Source organism: Tursiops truncatus, chromosome 20 (assembly GCF_011762595.2).
Source record: "Tursiops truncatus isolate mTurTru1 chromosome 20, mTurTru1.mat.Y, whole genome shotgun sequence".
Lineage (NCBI taxonomy): Eukaryota > Metazoa > Chordata > Mammalia > Artiodactyla > Delphinidae > Tursiops > Tursiops truncatus.
The window spans coordinates 3,078,190-3,092,984 of record NC_047053.1 but is presented as its reverse complement, the minus strand read 5'-3'; the positions used below and the strand labels follow the sequence as shown (position 1 = coordinate 3,092,984).

The 14,795-nt window shown below is 48.8% G+C and overlaps 1 protein-coding gene across 2 annotated transcripts in view; it reads right to left on the bottom strand.

Moving 5' to 3' along the window:
• Window positions 1–2,013: 2,013 nt before the first annotated feature.
• Window positions 2,014–14,795, bottom strand: part of PMP22 (peripheral myelin protein 22) — a 28,692-nt gene continuing 15,910 nt past the window's right edge. For both annotated transcript variants that reach the window (XM_004326698.4, XM_019944231.3), the window contains exons 4-5: window positions 11,215–11,355; window positions 2,014–3,318 (exon numbers count right to left, since the gene is read on the bottom strand). In XM_004326698.4, coding sequence (XP_004326746.1) covers window positions 3,155–3,318; window positions 11,215–11,355 — 305 coding nt within the window. In that variant the 3' untranslated portion in view covers window positions 2,014–3,154. The remainder of the gene's footprint in view (window positions 3,319–11,214; window positions 11,356–14,795) is intronic.

The window sequence follows — 14,795 nt, the reverse complement described above, 5'->3', positions numbered from 1 at the left end:
ACCGGATTCTTTCACTTAGCATAAGATTTCCCAGGTTCATCCATGTTGTCGCATGTAGCAGTACCTCATTACTTTTTATGGAGAAAGCATGTGGATAGACTACGTTTTGTTAACTCATTCATCAGCTGAACTTTGGGGCTGTTTCCATCTTTTGACTGTTATAATTAATGCTGCCATAAACATCCACGTACAAGTTCCTGCTCAGACACATTTGTTCATGTCTCTTGCATAAATACCTAGAAGAGGAATTGCTGGGTCATAGGGTCATAGGGTTGCTATGCTTAACCCTTTGAGGAACGGACAGTATTCTCCAAAGCCGCTGAACCATTTCCATTCCCACCAGCGGTGTATCTGGGCTCCAATCTCTCCACCTCCTCATTAACCTGTGTTATTATCAGACTTTTTGATTTGAGCTTACCTAGTGGGTATGAACTAGTATCTCACTGTGGTTTGTGTTTGCATTTCCCTGATGACCAAAGATGTTGAACATTTTTTCCAGTTGCTTACTGGCCATTTGCATATATACCTTGGACAAAAATCTATTCATGGGCTTCCCTGGTGGCGCAGTGGTTGAGAGTCCGCCTGCCGATGCAGGGGACACGGGTTCGTGCCCCGGTGCGGGAAGATCCCACATGCCGCAGAGCGGCTGGGCCCATGAGCCATGGCCGCTGAGCCTGCGCGTCCGGAGCCTGTGCTCCACAGCAGGGGAGGCCACAACAGTGAGAGGCCCGCGTACCGCAAAAAAAAAAAAAAAAAAAAAATCTATTCACGTCCTTTGCCCACATCTTAATTGGATTATTTGTCTTTTTAATATTGAGTGTTAGAGTTCTTTATGTATATTCTGAATACAAGTCCTTTTCCAGATATATGATCTGCAAGTATTTCCACACTTAGAATAAACTATGGCAGACGGGTTCCCAGATCAGAAAGACTGGCCTGTGGACGGGAGATCCACCACAACCACTTGCAAAGGAGCTGGTAGCCAAGTCCCTGTTTCTACTCAAGATTTTTTAGTTTAACATGCCTCTGTTTGGGGCAGCCCCCGTGAGTTATGTGTAGAAAAAGAGCACAGAGTTGGTCCAATTTTTCTGGAGGCAAAGTTGGCCATACCTATTATACTTCTTAAAAATATGCATGCCCTTTGTCTTGGTAATATCCTTACCAGGAATTTAGCCCTTGGATGTACTCTTAAAATGCACCAATATTCATGTGTAAGCATGTTCACTGAAGCATTTTGGGTAATAATAAAAACCAGGACACAATCAAAGCGTTTATCATTGAGGGACTGGTAAATAAGTGTGCAGCTACACAGTGAAATACTAGGCAGATCTGGAAAGACTGAAACACAGCTCGCTAAATAGAACAAGGTATACGTTCCTATAGAAAGATCTCCAATTTATATCCTTAGGTGAGAAGAACAGCATGGTGCAGAAGAACGTTATTTTTCTCCATTTTGCGTAAGTTTTACAAATACTTGAATGGATGTATCTGTGTGGGCACTGCATTTCTTCCTGGCAGAAATCATAAACTATGTCTTCTGGTTACCTTTGGCGAGAGACTATGGAAAAGAGGGGGAAAAGAGGCTTTCGCACATCATGATCCTGGATGTATATTACTTTTTTTAATGCCAAAAGTGTTACCTAAATGGCGAGATTTGGGCCATTTCTGTTCTTCTTTGTTCTTAATTATTAATTTTTATTTTTAGTTAAATGCTATAAAAGAAACCTTATGACATAAACATGTGCAGTTTCAAAGTTCAAGCACGTAAAGTGAAATTCCCAGTTTTTTCAATCACCTTGTGGCCATCTGTGCCACTTTACCCAATCTATCCGAGTCAAAAGAGAGAAAGCGGGTCTCTGCTGGAAACCTTGGGAGGGAGAAGCCCTTCCATCACGGATGTCCAAAGACGCCAGAGCAACCCAGGTCATCTGCCCAACAGCGGCTCCGTGACCCTCTTCCCTCTGCTCCGACACGCACCTCGCACCCTCACCCACAAAAACCCACAAGAGCTCAGTGAGTTACTCTGATGTTTATTTGAACGCATCTTAGTCCACACAGTTGGTATAAAATCAGAAAAAGCGAAGCAAAAAATAAAAAAATTAAAAAAAAAAGGTCTGGAGTCTTAGCATCAGAAGGGCACCGTATATACATCTACAGTTGGTGGCCAGTACAAGTCATTGCCAGACAGTCCTTGGAGTCAGAGGACAGTCTAGACCATGCTGCATCCCAGGAACCACTGTCCCAGGGGGTCTAGAAGCTTGTCCTGATGCTCCGACCATAAGGAAAACGTGGGAGTGATAAAGGCGGTGGTTTGTTATTCATTATAGTAATAACAGCAGCCTAGCTAGGTACAAATGTGGTTATAAACCATTTATCTTACACAGAATTATTCAGGTCTCCGTTCGACTTCATGCTGTAAAATTGTTAATTGAATTTCCAGTGAGGCGTTTAGATGATTAGTGATCACAAGGAATGGTAAATACATAGCACCACTTCGTAGGTTTGTTGTCCCCAATTTCTCACCTAGATGCATGACCGGGACACCCCCCTTCAAGGGCAAGTATTCCAAAGCCACAAGCCGTGATTCTCCGAGGGCTCCAGTTTGGGGGTTCTGTCCGAGTGCAGGTAAGGCTGCACACAGAGGCGTGGGCAGTGCATGTCTGTGTGTGACGCACTGGGTCACCCACAGTAAAAGGGCTTTGGGCCATTTGGGGTTTCTACCCACACTTTGGTTTTCTAAATGAGGTGGAGTGGGAGGGAGGCATCTTCTTTCAGACGAAAGGGAAGGGGCAAGATGGACTTATTTTATTTCTGGGCAAAACAAACAAAAACAAACAAACAAAAAAACTGAGCTTGATTATACGGTTAGGATGTCAAGTTCCTTAGCTACTTTAAGGTTCAACCCAAGGCTGATGGTCAACACATAAAGCAAACAATACTATGTACATATATGTAAAAAGTGTTATAAATAGGTTTTATAAACCGTCGATATTATATACATCTTCAATCAACACTAACCACCCCCCGCACCTGCTCTCTGTTTGGTTTGGTTTGAGTTTGGGTTTTTTGGCTAGCTCCTTTTTTTTCCTGGCTTCTGGTTTACTTCCTCCCTCCCTGCATGCGCTCAGACCCTCGGACGTCCTGTCCCGGTGCCTCATTCACGTTTCCGCAAGATCACATAGATGACGCCGCTGAGGAGGGCCAGTGGGAAGGCCACCCAAGCCAGGATGTAGGCAAAGCCGTAGGAGTTCTCCGAGTTGAGATGCCATTCCGGGTGCCTGACCGTGTAGATGGATGCCGCGCTCATCACACACAGACCTGGGAAGGAGAGGGACCAGCTGGGGGCAGGAGGGGTCATGGAGCGGGGACCCTGCACCACCCCCAAACCAGACTCCATGGGACCCGGAGCACCTGCCCCACCCACCCTGCTCTCCTCCCAGACTCGACCCACCTCACACACACACACACACACACACACACACACACCAAGGCACCCTTCTCTCTTTCTTAGGGAGAAGGATATGGGCTGCAGGAAGAGAGGGCACGTCCATCTCAGGCAGGAATCTGCCACCAGATCCAGAACTGACAGGAGGGGCTCAAAGGTACCGGAACCCAGGAAACGATCTGCTCTCTGTGTCCAATCTATGTGACCCAGACCATGGCTTCCAAGGTCTCCCCTCCTCTTTCCTCCTCATTTCCTTTAACCGTCACCCATTGCCAGTTGACACGAGGGGCCCAGCGAGAATTCGGGTGGCAAGAGAAGCCCACCTATGTCTTTGCAAGGATGGCTGGGTGTGGGAGCCCCTGGAAGCCGGTAAACCACTCCACAGATGGGTGGCGGCATCCTCTGAAATCAGGGGAAGGGACACCTCACCGTTATCTGAGCGGCACTCACGCCGAGCACAGGGGCGGAACTCCACGCTGACCTCCTTAGCAGGATCGCTACATCAGAGACCAAGCAAGCAACGCCCATGGGCACCACTAGGCAGACAGAAGAACACGTGGAGAGGAAAGGGGGGAAGGACGCTGCAGAGAGAGGAGGTGGTCACGGGCAAGCTGCGTGGTGCCTGGTCTCTTTCAACTGTTCTTGGTCCCCCAAGGTTGGTCTAAAGCCCAAACAAAGGTGAAAGGGCATCAGATCCGCAGGCAGGTCAGGCAACCCCTTCCTTGTCTACCACAGAGCCTTGGTGGAGGGACAAGAAAATCCTCCACCTGAGACCCCACAAAGCAGGCAAGTTCAAGCGTGACGGTCCATGCCCACGGTGACGGTCAGCATCCCTGCAGGGAGGAGTCCAGTGACGTGAGCACCCCAGCCCAGAGCGGCACAAAGCCTGCTCTGTCCGCTCCTGAACACAGGGGCTTTGACAGGCTCTGACTGACTCTATTATAAGTCCAGAACGCATGTGGGATGCCTGTGGGTCCAGAGCCCCCCAAGGCCCGGACCACCTACATCTAACCTCACTGCTATTTGGGTTATTTAACTGGACACTGCGACTCTGTTTGAACAAAGTGCAGAAGTGGGACTGTGTAACATTCACTGCCCCGATAAGATTGTCCTTCTGCAAGTCAGAGAGAGAAAACACCCACTCCATTGGCCCCCGTCGAGAGAGCCACACAACAGTCTTGGGACCACAGGGGCATCAGCTCCAGGACCTGCCACCTACAGATAGCCCGGGAGACGGGAAGACATCTGTTTCCGCGGGGAAGTCACAGCTGGCCAATGGTCACAGGAGGGGAACTGCGGTTTCGATCTGCTGGACCTCAAGGTCTATAGCTCACCTCTCCAAAGTGCTAATTCTTGCCTGTCTCTTAGGCTATATCTGACCTACCCAATGATGGCAGAGCCTCAAAGGCGAGGCAAGAGCAAGGGAGAGAGTGAGATGTAAGCAGAGCATCGGAAGGGCAAGACAGTGTCCAGCATCTTCCAAATGGGGCGTGTGTCTAGCCAGCAACAGCATGAGAAATGTAGTGATAGCTGCGTGGACCAGCTGTGTCCAGATTTCCCCAGCAAAGAGAAAATAGCAAAGAAAAAACACTTTGTCTATGACCTGGGGGGAGCGAGAGAGACAGGACACACAAGTGCAGTGACTAACTCAGTGGCTTAATTATATGACATTCGCCCTGGGAGAATCTCAGAAGTAAAGGGATTTATGCTTCGCTTCAAGAATCCACACGCTTGTACACTTGCAAAGTCAACAAGAGGATACACACTTTATAATTACTGTTGTCGGGAGACTGATGCTTTAGGGAATATATCATTACAAGGCTGTCTGTATGCAAAGCAACAGATGAGCCCCGGAATACAGAGCAGGTAGTGAGTCCCGAAAAGTCAAACACTTCTCCCAATAACGGGACTGTGATTCGCGTTCTTGGCCACCAGTAGGTGGAGATGCGTTTTTGAAGGTCTCCGTGGAGAAGGTAAGTGAGGCCACCGACTACACGCAGGTGTGCTGCCCTCCCCAGAGATGAGCAGGGAGGGGCCTGCGTCTGGGAGCAAAGGTCAGCTGTACGTGGAAAGGCACTGACCCTGTCCAGACAACACAGAAATGCTGGCCGCTCAAGACTTCCCAAGAGTTCCCCCCTGCCTCAGCATGGCTGGGTCTGCATCACTAGACATGCTCCCCGAAGACCAGGCCTCGAGCCCCCTTTAATGGTGACAGCAGCCACAGGTGAACAATCAGAGCCCGGCATCTTTAGAAGGGAGTCCTCAAGAGACCAAAGGCAGAGGAAGGAAGGGAGGGGGTTCTCTAGGCTTCCTCATCTCCATTCTGTTCGGTTCAGTCAACATGGAATAAGCACCTGGCATGTGCGGGTACCATTCTGGACGCTGAGTGCACTGAGATCCACAAGACGTGGTCCCCACCTTCAAGGTGAGTGTCATCCGGAAACAGACACAGCAGTAGAGACTTCCAAGAGAGTAGGATGTGATTCCAAGGAAAGGAGAGAGAAACACACCGGATGCCCTGAGAGCACAGATCGATCAGGGGCCTGGGGAATCCTGAAAGGGGACACGGGGCTTGACCGGGGTCTAAAGGATGTGGAAGAGGTGGCCAGGTGCTGAAAGGTGTGAAGGAAATCCCAGATAGAAGGGAGACCACGAGCGCGGCAAGGAGGACGGAGGGCCCCGTGGACACCACCAGCGGGTCCCACTCAGAGTCTCTGTGATGGAGGCTGGAAGAGAGGGCCACCAGGGCACTTGACGAGGTTGTGGAGGGAAGCACAGCTTTTGTGGAGGAGAAACAGGATCAGAGGTGTGTCCAGAAAGACCGCCCCAGATTTAGAGGTGGGGACAAGATCGGGGACAGGAAGGTGCGTGAGTTGGCTTCTGCCCAGCAATGGTGTTTGCAAGTAAAAGAAAAGAAATGAGCACAATATCTAGGTGTGACGCCACACAACGGAGGAGCCGGTGGGGGACTGGGGTGGGGGTGGGCGGCTCTGGCATGACTGCCTGGTGGCTTAACTTAGGGAACTTGGGGACATGGTCTTGCAAGCTGAGGAAGTACAGTTTCAAGGTGAGAGATGGCAACAGTATCGAAAGCAGGGGAGGGAGTCAGCAAATGGCCATCCGTGTACATCCGTGACCTCTGCCGAAGCAGCTCAGAGCCTGGAGCGAAGCCAGGAGCCTGGGTGGGGCTGGCTAGGGAGTGAGCACTGGGGGAGACCACCGAGATGGGCAGTGGGAGCGCCTCCCTGGAGCTCGTTTCGTGAGCGAGGCCCCTGTCTCTCCCCACCTCGCCCTTCAGGCCACGAGGTAGAGAAGGAAGAGGCTGGAAGGTCCATTACCCGGAGAGCACTGGGCTCTCTGTCCCACCCACACCGAGCCTCCTCTGTGCCGCCAGCCCCCTTTCCATTCTCAGCCTCCGTGTGATTTCTGCAGCCTTGCAAGTCGCCCACAGCATTACCAGATGCCCATCTGGGCCCAGCCAGGGCAACATCTGGGATGATTCGCCCAGAACTGGTGTTTCTTAACGTGGTCTCCGACTTAAGCTGTCTTGGAACCACTCAGAACAGGGAGGGCACTGGGCTTTTATTCCTCCCCCAGATTTTCATTCTAAATGCTCTCTACCCACCTCAATGTGTATGAAAGAAAAGGAACAAAACAAACAGAAAAAGTAAAAGTCACTTTTAAAAGGAGTTTCCTACCATCCTTGCTGTTCCTCGTAATCACAATAAACACAAATTGCAGAAACTACACAGGTGGCCTGAGTTTAATTCTGCCAAGGGAACACATTACCCAGTCACCCAACAAGTGGGACATTCAGGGCGTTCTAGGAGGTGTGCGTGGAGCTCGCCGCTGGGTGTGACTCGTGAAAGAAATCAAAACATAGTCTGTATCTCCGTGATGCTTTCCCATCCTGTGCCACTCAACCCAGCAGAGCCGGGGCCAGGGTAAGCACTGTCTGGGAACAGATGGCTGCAGGTCCTGAAAATAAGAATGACTCCAAAATCCAGATACAGGATCAGGACGGTCCTTCTCTAAGAAGAGGGTTTAGAAGAATTGTTGGCTCGTGGATAGGATGAGCTCTGTAAATCATCCTAGAAGAACTTACAGTGGGATTAGGGCAGGTTAATGGCTGCAACAGTGGTGCCCAACTCTGGATGGACATCAGAGTCACCAGGGAGCAGCCCTGCCCAAGAACTCTTTTTTTTTTTTTTTTGCGGTACGCGGGCCTCTCACTGTTGTGGCCTCTCCCGTTGCGGAGAACAGGCTCCGGACGCGCAGGCTCAGCGGCCATGGCTCACGGGCCCAGCCGCTCCGCGGCATGTGGGATCTTCCCGGACCGGGGCACGAGCCCGCGTCCCCTGCATCGGCAGGCAGACTCTCAACCACTGCGCCACCAGGGAAGCCTCCAAGAACTCTTAAATGAGACTCTCTGGGGATGAAGCCTGAGCACCAGCGTTTTTTAAAAGCACCCCCTTTCTCACAAAAGGTGATTCTGGTCTGCAGCTGAGATGGAGGAGCACCCAACTAGATGACGGAGCCTCTCAAAACGTCTTCAAGAAGCAGCCAACCTGCGCTTCCCTGGTGGCGCAGTGGTTGAGAGTCCGCCTGCCGATGCAGGGGATGTGGGTTCGTGCCCCGGTCCCGGAAGATCCCACATGCGCGGAGCGGCTGGGCCCGTGAGCCATGGCCACTGAGCCTGCGCGTCCGGAGCCTGTGCTCCGCAACGGGAGAGGCCACAGCAGTGAGAGGCCCGCGTACCGCAAAAAAAAAAAAAAGAAGCAGCCAACCTAAGAAGTATGTAATCAAGGAAAGACAGTTCTTAAAGGTGAGACTCGCAGCTTATTATAAGTGGAGAAGAGATGATGCAGTGAGACAGGCAGCCCCACAAGCACAGGCAAGTCAGTCATCTAGAGCCAGGCAGAGACGGCTCCCAAGTCTGCAATCAGCCAAAGAGCCCCACACGCCTTTCACCTGCCCTTCCTGCATGCTCACGCGTGTGTTTAAAAAGTCCACAGCTGGGCCCTCCAGAAGGAAGCTACGCAGAGACGATCCGGCCCTGACAGCCCCTGGGACACTCAGCATAGTTTGGAGGCTTCCACACAACAGGCTTCAGTGCTTCAAGAAGCATCTGCCCTGCGTGGATCGCAGCTACGGTGGCCACAACCCACTTGTGGATTGCACATCCCATGATGGAAGGGCTCCTCCCTTCCTTCCTTCCTTCCTTCTTTCCTCCCTCCCTCCCTCCCTCCTTTCTACTCTCCTTTTTGTTTTCTGATTGTTTTTGCTTTTCTGATTTGTTCCTTGATATTAAGGGGTAATTTCTCATCCCCAACAACCCTTCCCTAACTGTCTCTCTAGTTACTGAATCCTTCATAGGCCATGAGATAGGAAACACACATGAGCAGGGTTGTCAGACACTGAAGTCTGGAAATCTCTAAGGGAAGTCCCCACTCTCTTAAATCCCAAGTTTAGTAGGAAGACCCTACAGCAAGTTCAAACACAACATTCTAGAGAGCTGAGGTTTCTAGAAGACTAGCTCTCTCAGGTCCTTTTGACCGGACGGAACAAGCACAGAACATTCTTAGGACGTACAAAGTACAACCGCTACTCTGGATCAACACTTCAACCTCCAGACAACTTCCTATTCACAGATGGACGGCTAAACTGACAAACCGATAACCGAAAACTAGGTCTCGGGAGAGATAAGAAGCTAGATTTGAAGGGGATAACGCAAGAACAAACCATGTGCTTCTATATCCGGAGGTTTTCATGGCAGAGTTCTAGAAGGCTTGGACTGAGTTTGGAGAAGAATCCAAACAGTGAAACGAGGAGGAATGAGTAAACAAACTTTGGAAGATTAGCAAAATCTCAGTACCTAAGAGCGTTTGGGTTGAACGAAGTACTTATCTCTGGACTTTGGTTTTTGACCGAAAATGACCTTGCTAAAAAGACAGTGTTAGAGAATTTTAAGCTAAAATATCTCAGTTGGAAAAATGAAGATGAGGCACTCCCTGCCCTGAGATGTCCCTTCAAAAGTAAGTTCGCTCTGTCCAATGTTTCCAGTCTGACTAGTCCTGGTGGTGTAGACTCATTCATCACAGATGTTTGGGAACTTGAGAATCATAAATGGGGTAGATTTGAACTCATCTTCCACGGTCAATCAGGTTCAATGAAAGATCATATCAAAAGCAGAGTTTCTGCTTTGGATGTTGCGTTCCTTAAAAACTCGGGTGGATTCTGAATCTCTAAATGTATTCAGTCCACGTGGGATGGGAAGAAATGGGGGCACCCGGTGTCCTTGCATGAGCCGTGTTCATTTAGCCTCTCCCAGTCTCAGTTTCTTTATCCGTAAAATAACGAGTGCGTATAGATCAAATATAAGTATTTTATATCACTTTTTCTTGAGGATATAATCATTGATACCATGGACAGGATCACCATTGATATCAAACTGCAAACAGGGAGCCTAAAAGGAAATCCCAGAATATATTCTAGTTTTCTGTGCTACTTCTGGAAATGGGGTGAATAATGATCACTGCTCCTAATGTACCCAGAAATGATATCTCACTGAAGAATTGGTAATTTAGCAAAGCTGGCAACACTCCCAGAAGCTTGGCTGATATAATAAAACCTTAATAAAATCAAGTAGCAAAGCACTGTTTGGTTTTGAAATTCCAAACGGTGCACATTGACATATTGTATTTAGGAATTTGATGAGAAATGGTTCTCTAGTTTACTTACTTTTTCCAGTAAAGCGTAAGTCTCTGGCTTCTAGAAAAGGGTCATCGACATTCAACGTCAGGTTATGTCTTGCCATACAAACCTATGTAAGCCATGAGCTCTGCCTGCCCATCCATCCACCCGTCTATCCATCCATCCATCCAGGACTTGTGCGCTGTTTTCAACCCTCCAATGACTGCTCATGAGTCATGGTGGTGCTTCAGCAACTAAACAAGAGATGCTACACCCCTGCCCACTCAGGGGCCAGAAGTGAGAACATTTCACAGTCCCCAGATGTACTCTGGCACATACAGATTTTAAGAGTTATTAGCCTGGACTGTAGAATCCACCACACCTGCTTCCTATGCCTCTCCAGTGCTCTGCTGACTCAGTCCACTGGCCATCAACGGACAGAAGGATAAAAGGAAACAAAGTGAGACAACGGCCAGAATCCAGAGACAAGAGCTGGAACGCATCACGTCTAGGACTCTGCACACGGTGCGTGTCGATAACCTGGAACCGATGGTGTGTTACACATGCCGAAAGGAAGACACCAGTAAGTCGGAGGCTGGTGGACTCCAGGGGCCAGAGTAAAGGAGAGTAAGAATTTGTCAGGTGACTCCATCACTGCTTAGAGGTAGGCGACAGGTACCTGAGAGCAACCTCGGCAGCAGATCGGGGCCATTTCCGTGCTGAAGCAGGGATGGTCCCGGGGCATAACGTGAGCTACAGAAATCCACCCTCAAGACTGGCCTGTGCTCTACCGACATCCTCAGCATTTACCTCTGATGCTATGTCCAAACTGTAGCTCCGCCCCAGGTTAGGGACCCTCCTTCCAGAACCCCTAACCTGTTTCCTATGCACCCCGTTCCATGGAGAAGTGGAGAGTTCCCAGATTCACACACACACACACACACCTGTGCTGTATGAAGTCCATCCACGGGGAGGACTCCTGCACGCCAGTCATTCTGAGCCACGCCCTTCTGACGGATCGTGCTTTAGTCTGGGGGTGCCCGGCCCCCTCATGGACTCAGTCATCTCCGACTTACCAGCAAGGATCTGGAAGACTCCGGTGATGTAAAACCGGCCCCCCTTGGTGAGGGTGAAGAGCTGGCAGAAGAACAGGAACAGGGACAGAACGCTGAAGATGATGGACAGGATCATGGTGGCCTGGACAGACTGCAGCCATTCTGAGGGAGGAGACACTGGGTTAGGAAAAGCCCGGGCGCGGGCGCGGGGAGGCGGGGCTCTGCCGCGGGGGGCGGGGCCCGGGGCACCAAGACAGCTGAAAGCCACTCCTCACCCACCCGCCCCGGGCAGCAGCCGCATCCCTCCTGTGAACAGAAGTCGGACTATCCACCTTCCCACTCTTAAAAGTCATTCTTTATTTCCTGCTTTCTTTTGGAGGGAAAAAAAAAGGTATTAAAACGTGTTTAATTGTAGACGTTTTAAGAAAAGGCTCTAAGACACTACCTAGTCCCACCGCAAGGAGTTAAACTCCAGTTAAAATACATTGAACTCCCTTCCAGTCTTTTAGCCAAATGTGTTACTTACACAGATGTGCGTGTGTTCAAGGGGCTCTGAGCCCCGCCCTCTGCCTCCTCCCTCCCTGCCCTCAGGGGTTCGAAGGGCTTCTTGGAGTCCCTGGATTCTGAGAATAGTTCCAAACCACTGTTCAACATATTAGCATCCCCCAAGGAGACAGAGAGACCGTGGGGATGGCTGGGAAGACGCAAATGCTATTGGAGCCAAGACTAATTCTGTAGAAAGTCGCAAGAAAATGCTGATGGGAAGAGCATGCTTTATTTAGCTATGAACGCCTCTGCTCTCCCTCAGTCACGCTGATCTCAGAGCAGTGGGTGCTCAGTCCGACCATCAGATAGCACCACGGATGACCCTTCCTCATCTTTGCTGAACCCCCAGCCTTAGATCAAATCTCCAGGCACCCAACTGAAATTCAGGCAAGGAAGGGAACTCTGTAGATCACCATCTACTGCAAATGAAGGTCATTTCAGGAAGGAACGGACAAGAGGCAACAACCTGGGCTTAACACCAGAGAGGGGAACTTGCAGTGTGCCCCCAGGAGACCTCCAGGGGCCCTGCCAACCTGTCGCCTGCATCTTTCCTTCCAAGCACCTGAGAATCGCTGGGGCGGGCGCTGCTCTCAACGAGAAAGATCAATTAGAGAAGACCCAGGTTTGATCCTCTCCACTCAGTAAAGGATTAATGGGTCTTGACTTAGAAAAACACACACCAGTGCTTAACACAGTAGAAAAAGCTGTGAAATCGCGATGGTTAATCATCAATAACTCGCGAAGATGTTCCCTTTTTTTTTTCTCTCTCTTTTTGGCCACACCACGCAGCATGCGGGATCTTAGCTCCCCATTCAGGGATCGAACCCAGGCCCCCGCAGTGGAAGCACAGAGTCTTAACCACTGGGCTGCCAGGGACGTCCAATAACTCACAGAGGTGAACCTGGTTTGAGCTGCGAGTGGCTCAAGGCAGAATTTTAAGGGTACTGGTTAGGGTAACTGTGACTCGAGTTTCACAGACACAGACATTTTTCCAGACTGAGACCGGAAGCATTTTAGAGTTGGAAGAAGCCTGAGGGATCAACTAACCCACGCCTTTGTACTGACCGAGATTTCCAGAGATGTCTGGATGAGCCCCACTGGCAGAGCCAAAGCTGGGAGGCCCCTGATTCTAGTCTAGTGTTCTTTCCACCGTGACGGACTATACGCTGCTTTTATCTTTGCAATTTCTTTGTCAATTACGGTTCGAAAAGGATGTCTAATGCGTTGTGAGCCATCCCAGCTTCATTTTTGTATCTCTAATTGAACCACTATGCCCAGCGTAGCACTTCTTCTGGAGGAGTGATCTGCAACAAAGCCAGTGCTGCCGTAATGTCATTTTTTTGTAATAAAGCAATTATCCAGCACTTTGGTAGGTGAAGCTGGAAACAAAGAAATCTGAGCCCCAAATCTAGAACTAAAACAGTGATTCTATTTTGCTGCAGAGTGGCCTTCAAGGCACACCCTCAGAAGGGGCACAGCTGGTGCAGGTGACATCCTAGATTTCCCTCTCTGATTCTGAGATCTTTTCCTAAAGTCTTTACCTATCATTAACAACAGGAAACTTCCGCCAGACCTCATATTTAGAGAAAACTCAAAATCATACATGTTAAGCCTACATCAATAGGAGAAGTCCCTTAGATTTAATAACGTAATGAAATTCTTCTCGAAACTCTTTCACCAGGAACTTGAATTTTAGTGCCAAGCTCATTACAATTGAGTTAGCTTTCCGTAAGCTGTTTCTCACATCAGATCCCAATCAGGAAGTCAAGGAAGTTTTTATTCAATGGGTCTTGGCTGTACACCTACTGTTTTGAGCCAAGCTCTCTGGTTTGTTCTGGGGATGCAGAGTTGAAGAAGCAAGTTTTCAACCCTAAGCACAATAAGTAACACACATACACGCTGAGAGCAAGTCCAACTATATCAATCACAGCATGTGTGAATGGGTTCAGGTCACTCATTATAAGATGTGGAACTCCATCTTGAATTACATCATTTGTATCTGTAGCCTGATACAAGAGATATACCTAAAACCAACAACAGTTGAAAATCAAAAGATTTTGAAAAGAGACACCAGGCAAATATTAACCAAAACGTACAGTAATAATAGCATCAGGCGGACGGGATTCAAATTGAAAAAGAGGAAAATGGCCAGTGAGGGAAGATCCAGTTTACCATGAAGAAATAAAAGTCATAAATTTCTAGGCATATAATACCATGGCCTGGAAAAAAAATAAAGCAAAAAATAACTGAAATGTGAGAAGAAATTGATAAAGCTAACAATCATAGTGGAAGATCTAAGCATAGCTCTCTCAGAATAGATAAATCAAGTAGGTCAAAATACGGTAAGATATAGATTATTTGTATTACAGCGTTAACCAATTCAGTTTAATAGCTATGTAGATCACGTGTGTCCCTTTAACAAAGACTACAAATTATTTTCAAACACACATGGGATAGTCTTGCAAACTGCAGCAGGCAACAACCAAAAAATCTCAATACATCTCAAAAAAAAGCAGACATGATGTAAACACAACTAAAGGCAAACAGAAAGTAGAAACTCAAAACAAACCAGCCAACATAAATTGGGACATTTTAAAATAGTATCCCAGATAATCCCTTGGATAAAGAAATCAAGATGAGAAGTAAAGATTTCTTCAGCAAGGAATGATATTGACAGTACGTGTGTTAAACCCACAGGCTGTGGTCCCAGCCGTGCTCAGGCCACGCCCTCTACCCGGCTTAACCGGCTACTTGCATATTTTTGCCCCCGAATCCCTCTCCTGTAACAAGTGGGATTAACTATCTCAGAGGATTGTTGTAACGATCAAATAAAAGTGTTGATATAAAAGCTCTGTACAATACAAATAACCCCGTGAAAAGGCTGAGCTGAGGGGCAGGGTAAATGAGCACCTACAGACTGTTCCAGGATGGTACCTGGGGCGTCTCCACCTGGGCCGCACCAAGTACATGTATAACGGGGACAGCCGTGTCCACATAAGCCATGTTATTATAAGGTGCCAACAGGAACACCAAAAAGTATTTTAATACAACTCTGC